Source organism: Drosophila ananassae, chromosome 2R (assembly GCF_017639315.1).
Source record: "Drosophila ananassae strain 14024-0371.13 chromosome 2R, ASM1763931v2, whole genome shotgun sequence".
Classification (NCBI taxonomy): Eukaryota; Metazoa; Arthropoda; class Insecta; order Diptera; family Drosophilidae; genus Drosophila; species Drosophila ananassae.
The window spans coordinates 14852809-14863656 of NC_057928.1; the positions used below are offsets into that span (position 1 = coordinate 14852809).

General features: G+C 42.2%; 1 protein-coding gene across 1 annotated transcript; it reads left to right on the forward strand.

Moving 5' to 3' along the window:
- Positions 1 to 10039: 10039 nt before the first annotated feature.
- Positions 10040 to 10548, forward strand: LOC6506672. The gene is made up of 2 exons (XM_001957405.3): positions 10040 to 10187; positions 10236 to 10548. The coding sequence occupies exons 1-2, from the start codon at positions 10164 to 10166 to the stop codon at positions 10458 to 10460; spliced, it is 249 nt and encodes an 82-aa protein (XP_001957441.1). The 5' UTR covers positions 10040 to 10163; the 3' UTR covers positions 10461 to 10548.
- Positions 10549 to 10848: the final 300 nt, after the last annotated feature.

Sequence of the window (10848 nt, forward strand, 5' to 3'; positions counted from 1 at the left end):
TTGTTTATGGCTACTGATTGAATGCTTTAAACGATTTGCAGAATAATATCCAACTAATAGTCTGCGAATCGTGTCAACAAATGCTCCTGTTTAAAGTTTCCAGCCCAGTAAGGCACAAGGATACTTCAGTTTCTGGCTCGTTCGCTCGAGAGGTTTTTGAGTCCCGACCGTAACAAACAGGAAATGAATACCCCGTTGATAGAGAGAAATTTACGGGGCGTAGTGGGGAGTGGAAAAAGTATATTTCGAACGGAAATATGTTCAATTTAAAAAATAGCACAAACACCGAAGCACAGACTTCGACGCGCCCATGGAACTCCACGCTGGCAAGTGACATATACACACTAAACAACAATGGCAGAAAGGACCTAGGATGGAAATCTGGGTTCTATAAGCCTGGGAGATACTCTTCCAGTCAAATGTAACTTGTTTCTTTTCTTTTTAAATGCAAAACTTAATGAAAAGTCTGAAAATTCTTCGCTTGAACTTTTTATAATTTAAAATAAAGTGCCATTCGAAACAGGGTATAGTCTTCCTTTTAGGGTACAACCAGAAATGGCAGCAGGTAACATCACGGCTAAAATGGCGCAATGGCAGCCAGCACAGCACAAAACAAACTGCAACAAAATATAACCAAAAAGGGGAAAGCTGCCGAAAAATAAAGAAAAAGAATATAGTTTGGACCAGAAACGCCGCACACGTCCACGAAAAGATGCAGCGCAGTGAGCACTAAAAGTTAACAAAAACACTGGCTTCGGCAGGGGGAAAGAATCCATGGATGGCAGGACCCGGTCGGGGCAAGGATAACAGCCACTATTGTTGGCCCTGACAGCGACCAGCCAAGTGGCGGTCATTGTGCGGCTGAGTTGGATGACTGGGCATCTGACCATTCTTCGTCCTTCGTCCTTGGCGCTTGACGGTCTACTCAGCGGACATTCGCATGAACGCCATTGCACGGGCAAGGGCATCCGGATCGGATCACCGTCTGTCCCCGCCCTCAAACTTGGCAACGGGATTGCCAATCGAATCATCTTCACCATTTCTGCCAATTGATCCCTGATTCTCGGGAAACGTCATTGTTATGCCACAGAAAGCAAGGCACAATTAGAAATTAAGAGTTCCCCTAACTTGTATAATAATTCTAACATACACTGCTGAACATTTTCCTCAGGAACAATCAAGGACCAATGTCAGGAGCACCTCAGATTGTCATTCATTATGCAACCAATATTGATTGCTTTACGCTTCACGGAAAATGCTAAAAAGTGACTTGTCAATTTTCACAACGTTCCCCAAAGGACCAACCTATTCAAGGGCCTGCTGTAAAAAAGAGTTCTCAATCAACTGAGAGTTGGTCTCGTCCGTGAAAACCGTGCTCACTTGGGCATTTTTCCAGGGTAGCAGCCGACTCGATACAAACACCATGATGCCCTCACTTTGACACTTTTCTCGCTGACATTTTTCAAGCTGTGTCGCGTACGCTGATTGATGAATGGAAAAACGAGTCAAGGTATGAATAAGAGAGCTTCTGCCGACCTGTCCGAATTTTTCATCCATAAAAATATACCAAATGGACAGGCCTTACGAAGTATTGAGCCCAAGATGGATAAAAGCGTGAAATAAATGACCCATTGAACAAGAGTTCAAAGTTGACTAGACAATTCATAAAAATTATAAGTAATAATACTTAAAAAAAGCTGAAATGTTGTTTAGAAAAATTGTACTATCCGCTTTATAGGCCTATTAATACTTGTATCTTACGTCCTTAAACGCAAAAACTTATACATTTTAGAGTTCGCTCCACTGATTTGATTTTTTTTGTCAGCCCCAGATGTCGCCAAACTTCATTCGCAGGTGCTACTGCTCTGCCCACTCCAGAGTTTTTGCATAAATATATTAAAACTAAAGGAATGATTTGACAGTTTTTACAGAGTTTATTGAACCTTTTTGATGGAAGTGTGAAGTATTCAATTCAATTGGAAATCCAAAGCATAGAACGATGCCTTTCCTAGGGGGGTTGGCGTCATCATTTAGTGTGACAGTTGACAAGATATCGCTACTAAACACAACACAACCCCGTCCGCAGAAATCTTGGTCCTGACAGCCACGTGATCCCGGACATGTGTCGGCTGTTCCCCTAGGGCTCCTGCCTAATTGAATTAAGTGGAGGCTTTCGGGCTACCCCCAATGTAAGCAGTCTCGATTAAGGGTTCTCAATGTTTGAGCTCCAATGTCTTAGCTGGTGTTTTAAATATTCGAGTTGCTTAGAAACTTAATACAATGTGTTCCTGTTCTGGATTAGCTGAAAAATAGAAAATATCAAGGGGCAAGGTTGTGGTTGAGGCAGGACAGCTAATGTAGGTGGAAAACTTTGCCTGGGGCGTAGATTTTCCCAGACCGCGTCACACTCTGTGAGATCTGCACTTTTCCCAGACCATCAGCATCCTGACTCGCAGCTTATCACTGCACTTCGAGATGGTCCAAGTCCGAGTCCGGACCCGGTCCGGGTCCTAGTCCGTTGAGTGCATTAATACGCTTGCATAATACTTTAATGTCGAAGCTGGCTTCCCCTCCGCTCCCTGACATCTGACAAACGGAAAAGCTTCTGCTGCTGCTGCTGCCACTGCTGATGATGATTCTAGAAGGCAAAGCTGGAAAAACTTTGGTCGAGCTGCAGGAAGTGCAAGAAAATTAAGAAAATACCCTTCGTTGGCAGCGCCCTCTGTTCGCCTGGGCTATTTACGACAGTGAGCATTGAAATTATACGCCCAGCTAGCGCTGCTCCACTTTACCAAAGTAAAAGTCAACATCCAGGGAGAGTGCCTCGGCCCAAAGACAGCCAAGTGGAGGAGCGAATGTCCGAAAGAAATTCCAAGTGTTGTAAAATAGCAACATGGATTGTTGAGCAATTTGCGCTGTGTATATGAGTGTGTGTGTGTATGGGGGCCCGAAAAAGTTTGGCCCACACACAAATGGCCAAATGCAAACTTTGCCACAAGCCAAAATCAGCCAAGCGATCCAGAAGTCTTCTTGAGATATGAGCACAATTAAAACTTGCCGCAAAGGACCAGTTGGCGTTGTCGTTGGCGGTTCTAGGATGTCGCAAAAGTGCCAGCTTTGAATGATAAGAAGAAATGCTCAAAAGGACTAGCAGGAAAAAAATAGCTTTGTGTTCAGTTGGATGTCAAAGAATAGAATACGGCATTCGGCATATCAAAAAACTATAACACAATCACTTTAGGCTTTCCTCTAAGTTATAGCCTTTAACATAAAATTTAGTCTTCGAAATAGTTATATTTTAAATTACTATATCCATTTTTAAACCAATCTTTTCCATTGGCCTTCCACTATTTTTAGAAAATAATTTTCTCCGCTTATACCCGAAACTGTTGCTTTACGATCAAATCAAAACTTTTGAAAATAGCCTGACGCCCCTGGCTAACAAAAAGAAGACTGACGAAATCAGGGCCATAAACAGAATCAATGAGCAGTAAAGCGGCAATAGATTTGAGTTATGGTTATTAATAATGCCGGGCGAGACTGGGTTCCGCCTGGGGCAGGGGAGGAGATAGCCTCGGAAACGAGACACAGGCCTTGGTGTGTACACTGTACATGCAGCAATGCAGACTTGTCTGGGTCCGAAAACACAATATAATATGGAGGCGGGGGCATCTCGGGTCTGGGTGGTACAGGATGCGACGATCCCAGTGCCGGAGCTCTGTTGGCCAGTCAAACAACAACAGGCAATGAACAAGAGTTAAGCTGGCTGGCATCCCTCACAAAACATTGCATCGTGTGAATCCAATATAGGAAGAGAGCTCTCCCATGGCCGCCGGAAATGCCTTTTGTCTGGCTTCATAATATTTTGCTCGTTACTTTTTAATATGACTCATAGCAACATCCGAGTTCACAGAGAGACAGACAAACTGTCGGGGGAAAGAATGGCGGGGACTCGTCCATCCAGTTCGAGGTATCATCCACACTAAAATAGACAATGCTAAAATCTATCATGGTATATATGCATGGCACATATCATTGCCAGGGTGTCGGAGGATAACGCATAAAGCTCCAATCTTTTGTCACCTTTCCATCAACCATCGCCTTTCCATCAACCATCAGACCACCAAAAGACCATCGCTTTAAGTATTTCGCGTTCCTATAACGCTAGAGATTGCACTATTTGCTTCAGATGTCATCAGACTTTAATCATGTGACACTAGTTTGCTCAAACACAGTAATCTTGCAGTTTAAATGAATGTACAAGCACATTCTAAAATTTTTTAGTATTACTAATTTTTATTTAACCTTTATCCAATGTGGGCTTGGAGCTGGTTAGATTCATTAACTATTATTGCTATTTATATACATTGTAAGATAACTTTATCGAAGCGCATAAGAAAATGCAATTTCATTTTTCTACGTTAAATATTTTATTTATTTATTTTTCTTTACTTTATGCATGGAGCAGAGGAGCAATGGAACAATTTTTGTTGCGCATATGTATTTTTCATAAACGGGAAATTTAGGTCATCACCTCGGGGTATACCGTGCAGCCGGTAAAATGACAGCGCCCAGGACCCAGGGCAGTGCTATTTGATATCAAACAAGCGATTCCCCAGCGGTCAATGTACCGGCGACGTCAAAGCGTCGTCAAAAATGAATAAGCGCATAGGATGCGGCGAAAATATTAAGCATACGCCGCGTGTGCCAGAGTTTCCTCTCCTGACGTCAAAAAGCTTGAGTTACATACATGGTCATGATGCAGGCAAGCTGACCCAGTGTTCATATAGGGTGTTCCAAGAATAGATATTTATAGTTAATATGTATAATTTAAGGTATATTCAATTATTCAATTAACTATAGCTAATTATTTGTATTTGGATTTCGTTTTGAAATTTTATGACAACGGCTAGTTGTGATAATCCTCTCGCAGGTATTCCCGTGACTAGTAAAGGCGAATCTGTTTTGTGGAACAGCCTTTCTGGCGCATATGTGGTGCTCCTTTCCATGGGTCTCTAAGGATCCAAAGTATGATTGCGTGCCTAAGCGCCATCTTACGGTTGATAGCTTCATTATAGTGCTGTGTTGCCGTTGCAGTTGCCGCTGCATGTTGCCACTTCAGCTGCCTGGTTGCTCTTGTTTTTCGCCATCGCTGATTATGGCCAGGAGGGCGAAAATCTTGAACGTTGTTGCTCCCATCTCCCCCATCGTTTGCGTTTTTCTAATTTTAGTTAAAGTGTTTTCCCGTCACCCCTTGCACCTTCATGCCTTAATTTTTAAATTGCCACGCGAAGTTCTGGCGCGGCCTCGTTTTGGTTGCGAGCGCGCCAAGTGAAAGTCCCTACTTGTGGTTGTGCCACCACTTGAGTTTTATGGAGCTGCTTAAGATTTAGAAATTATGATTGTAGCAGGAAGACCGTGCCACTCAAACAGCTAAAAAGGAAGCCAAAAGTGTGTGCCATTTAGGCTGAATGGTCAAGAATCGGAATTAATTCGCACAATCTGGTAAATGCTATTTAATCTACTGGTTACTCAGATCCACAGTAATGCCAAAAACTAGAAAAGGATCTTCGACAGGTTCACCTCATCCTGAATCCGTAAATAAAACAAACAGAATTAGAGTTCTCTGTGGACCAGACACTCCGATGTGCATAAATTTCAATAGTAAGTCCATAGCTTTCCAGACAGCGGAAGTTGTTGAGATTTATGGGTACTGGGCTCCAAAAGGCTACGCCATATTTATTTGAAAATAGGTTGTGCCCAGCATCGGGAGGACCTTGCCGCTAGCAAAACGGAGAACTGTTTATAAACCCCAAAGGGATATTACATATCCTGTTCCTAGTCGTGTAAATGCCATTATAGATTGAATATTTGCTCGGAGCGGAGCATTCCGAAAGCCTTTCTCCTGTTTGATTTACGTTTTCCATGCATCCGTTTCTATTTTGTTTTCGTTTGAATCGGATAGGGCTTTCTTAAAAAAAAAACTTTGCACTGCATTTTAATTTTGTTTGCAAAAATGTGGCAAATATTTTACCAACAACTTTTTACTCCTGAAAATAAATGGTTGACCGAACCTTTTCCCTGTTTTAGCGCTTATATCCTTGGCCTTGGTCTTGATCTTGGGGCAGGGAGCTCATCCTGGTTGGGTTTCTGTATTGGAGTGCAAAATATGAGGCTATTAGAGGCTTAAGTCCTGCGCTCATACGTGCAAGCTGCGCTTTTTCACACACTCTGCCCGCCATTCTCCCGAACACGTCCTGCGCCAGGACTACAGTACTCCAGGATACCACCACGCTGGCATCATCATTATTATTATCCAACAGCTCATGGCTGCGGCCATTATAGGGTCGGGAGCAGCTGGAAGTGAAAACGAAAGGCGTGCGAGTCCCTATGGCTCTGTGGAGCATCCCCGCCTCCTGCGATTTCGTCTCGAGTGACTATTCTCTGTTGAAGATTTATTGAATGTGCGCGATGCTCCTTCGGCCCTTTCTTCTTTCCTTTCCCAGAACCGACACCGCCCCCGCCCCCGCCAGCATACCACTCTCCGACCACGCCTCCTTGGAGTCTGTGCCTGAAAGTTGGCTATGTCTGCTCTTTGGCATTGGTATTGAGTGTTTATTTATTTTCAAGCATCATAAAAAATACACAGAACCAGACAGAGACCAGGCAAAAGGACCACCAATGCCTGAAATGTTCCCATTTTCCTTTTCATTGGTAAAAAAAAAAGAAGAAAAAGTAATCTTTTATTAAGTTTGTAAATAATTTTATAATAATAATAATAAGTTTGTAAAAAATTGTAAATAAATTAAATAAGATATTGTCCACTTTTGAATAAACGACTTTGTTAATTGTTTCCTAGAAAAGTGTGAAAGTGTAAGTCGGAATGGTGTGCTTTTCTGGAACTCGCAGACAGGAGGCAAGGACATTCAATAATTTTGGTCGCTTTCGAGTGGCAGAAACAGCTGCAATTTTTACGCCATTTTGTGCTGCCAAACCAAAGTGTAATTTGTGGCCTGGGAACTTTGTCTATTGCCCTGATGTGGAGGGTCCTTTCACCCTCGTCCTCGTCCTTGCCCTTCCTGCAAATGGCTGTCTATTTAGATGTTTTTGTTGCTGTTGTTGTTGGCACTGTTAAATGAAGCATTCGCTGGCAAAGTTGAAGATGTTTGCAATTTTTATTTCATTTGCCGGTCAATGAACATTGGAAATGTGTTAAGTGCCACCCACTCCACGGTGCTCAACTTGTCTTTAATTGTCTACAAGTTGCCGGAATGGCTTTTAATGAAGTGTTAAACGATACTCCAGCATTGGTGTGGCCTTAGTCTTCTTGGTTTATTAGTTGAGACGCCCTGAAATATTAATTTCAATTCCGCGAGCTGACGCATTCACAGCTTGAGTTGAATAATTCTCTGCCATTTTGTTGACACGGCTAATTACCATCGATTAGGCCCAGAGAAAATCAAGGTAACAGAAACTTAAGCCTCTTTAAATTCGAAATGGTTTTGCACTTCACAGTATTGATAACATATGATTTATTGCTTTGAAGTACACATATTTGGATGCCTAATTTTCCAAATGATTGGATTAAGTTTGCAATTCTTCTTTAAAACTATGAAATAGGATCAAGTTTGAGCCAAATAACATCAATCTAAAATCCGGCCTTTTAAAATTCTCTCCTTCTGAAACCGTTTTGTTTCTCAATCTAGTTTCCTGTTCTCTTTTGAGAAGAATGTCACATAATATGGACAGTCAGTAACCACGCAAGTGTTAAACAAACAAAACGAGTCGAATACACTCGCTCAGCCTGCCCCATTTCACCCTATTCACAGCCTTTCACCAAAAATTTGCCAGCAAATCCTATTTTCGAATAAGAGAAGCACGCCCAATGGAAAGAGGAGGAGGACATCTAAAACACACGAGCTTCAGGCGGTTCAATACTAGCCCACTTTCTTTTTTTTGTTCTTTTTTTTTGGGCCACCATCCCGAGCACACATCAATCTCGCTCCCCAACTTTTCCCCGATACGAATCTTTCATTTTCGAATTTCCGTTCAAAAATTTGTGTAACTGAACTGGAACTTTGGAAAAAAGAAGCTAAAAAATGGAATTTTACTTCCCATAGACAGATACGAATGGTTTCCTACTAAGGAAAATGGGTATGATAAGTTTTAGGTACCACTTGTGGTACCACTTTTTGAAACTTACGCCTAAATTACCTAAATAATTACCTTAAAAACTAAAGAAAATTTATTTTTGAAAGTTTCTATTTGAATTCTATTACAGGGTAACAAAGGTTGGCATAATTTCGATCGTCTGATTGCCTCGTTGGTATAAAATTTAAATTTCTTCATTTGCCTTCCAGAGTCTATGAGCAAGTTCAAGTTTTTCGTCTGGGCTCCAGCTCCTGCGGCCTCCTATCCCCTCCTGATGGAAAATTCAGGTCATGTGCGACCAAAAGTAAGTGGATGCGCTCTTATCAGCGCATACAAATGTTTTATCTCGACCGACGCGTGTGCAATCGGAATTACACGGTTAAAAAATGGTGACATATTACTTTAAATTAAAATTTATTAAAATATAAAACCAAAATAAAAGTACTTCTAGATACTGTAGTGGAATTTAAGCTTATTATTTTTTTTCTAATCCTTTTATAGAGTGAACTCTTTAAAATTATTTGAAGTTGATCTTTTCAGTGTATTCTTCGTCTTGGCAGTAGTAGCCTACGGTTGGCCTGTCTATCTGTATGTAAGAGTGTTTTGTTTTGCCAATTGTCGGAAGTGCCTGTAGGGGAACTTGCAGAACTCATACACCCACTCACACACCCACATAGAACACACAGATATGGAGATGCGCAGCCAGTTAGACACTTTCTTTTGCTACTCGAGCTTCCGTTTCCGCTCGCCTGACCCTATCCACTCCGTCTGGCTTATTTACTTATGCATGGCATATAACCTTAAACATAATTTTGTTTGCCTTTTGTATTGTGTCCTCGTGCAATTCTATTTGCTGCCGCTCCACTTATTCCAAAAAAGCCAGCCCATTCTCCTATCTTTGCTTGAAATTTCTATCAAGCGCTGAACTTTATCTCTTTGACTCGTGCTAAGGGTTAAAAAAATGAAAACCCCACCCTTAAAGTATTAAATATATCTTTGCTCTATTTAAACCATTGCGGCTAAAAAATGCAAGTGTCAAAATTTGCACTTGAAATTATAATGGCCATAACAAAGAAACCGGCTGCACCACCTCCTCCCCACATAATACGAGCCACCACCCGCCCGAGGGCCAAACATTCGCACAATGTCAGTCGAGTCGAGTTCTGTGAGGATTAAACAACAAGAATTTTGAATGAAATGCATGCACCATTGACATATGGGTGGGCGTGGCCGGATACCAGTGGGCGAGTCGGGTCGGTCGGTCGGTCGTGATGAGAAAATGGCAACTGCATGCAGCCACATGATATGGGAGATGCCACCCACTCTGCCACTCACCCAGAATTGTGATGCCACATGCACCCCATGGTTCTCTCTCTCTGTGCGTTGATTGTTCGATTCAAACATTTTGGCATGTTTTGGGCAGCTGGACCACTTTTTGCTTTCCTCCACCCAGAGACAGTGGATCAGAGGGTTTTTAATTCACAAATCATAAAAATTTGTTTTACGTTTTAGGTAATTTCAAATGATACTTTATAGAAATTTTGATAGAATGCATTTCGAATTTCGAAAATATCATTCTTTAAATTATAAGCTTTTTTTTTAGAAAAAAGTGTCGTAATGGGCTTTAAAATTTCCACAAAAGCCAGTACATCCACCACGGTATTGGCCAAGGCTGAAATGTGCTAAATCCGCTATAAAAGCGGTTAACCGAGTAAACTGAAATGCAAAATGCGGTTCATTTCGGTTCTGCTGGGCTCTTGCCCGGCTTGGCTCTTGCCAACTCGAAATGGCCTGGCCTATTCCCTGACCATATTAAAAGCCAGGCCAAAGTGTTGATGGGTCAGTTTCGACCGCACGCTGTGATGTTTTCGTCAATGCAGCAATCATTTTTACCATTTTCAGTTCCACGGCACTAAGTGTGTCAGCACAAGTTTGTCAGAATAGTCAATACACCAAATAGCCCAGTTACGATAAATTTTTAGATAATTGTTAAGAAAATCCATAAAGCGATAATGGCCTCACAAGAGGAGGAAGAGGTGAGCGTCGAATAGTCTTATGGGTATTTGACTAAATCTCAATTCTAGATCTACACAGAGGATGAGACTAATCAGGCAATGTCCTTGCTTAAGGAGAATCAACTGCCCATGTCGGAGCTTCTCACGGCCCTCAAATATGTGCGCATCCTGAATGATTCACTGAACCCGGGACACGGGATCCAAGATCCACCGATTGTGCCAGTCCCGGAGGTGGCGCCACCGCCATTCGACTGGGACGAGAAGGAGGACCAGCCCATGATCAGACAGTTGTGAAGTTGTACATATTTTACCAGTTGCATTTTAATTTTTCCGACTGCAACTAAAGAATGGGGCTACCAGCCCCCGAATGTTTTATCTCAAAGGCGAACGGACTTTTGTTTTTTATCCCCTTTCCAGAGGGAGACAGTAGGGGTAACCTTTTGTAAGTCTCCTTGGCTGGTGCATTCAACACCTTTGAGTCACTCAGAGTTCGACTGTAATTCCAAGCAATCCGCGACGAGTTGGACAATTTTTAATTGTCAAGCGCAGTCTGGTGACAAATGAAGGCAACGGCAACGGCAACTTGGCCAAAAGGAGTTGCACCGGAGAAGCCTTAATGACAGCTGATAATTTATTCAGCGAGTGCAACAGCTGAGAGACGGTTGCGAATTGTTTTCCAGCA

Bases quoted from the DNA above. Each gene is read 5' to 3' on its own strand.
- LOC6506672 (XM_001957405.3), top strand. From the start codon at position 10,164: ATGGCCTCACAAGAGGAGGAAGAG. The intron at 10,188-10,235 runs GTGAGCGTCGAA...TCTCAATTCTAG, and splicing joins CCTCACAAGAGGAGGAAGAG to ATCTACACAGAGGATGAGAC.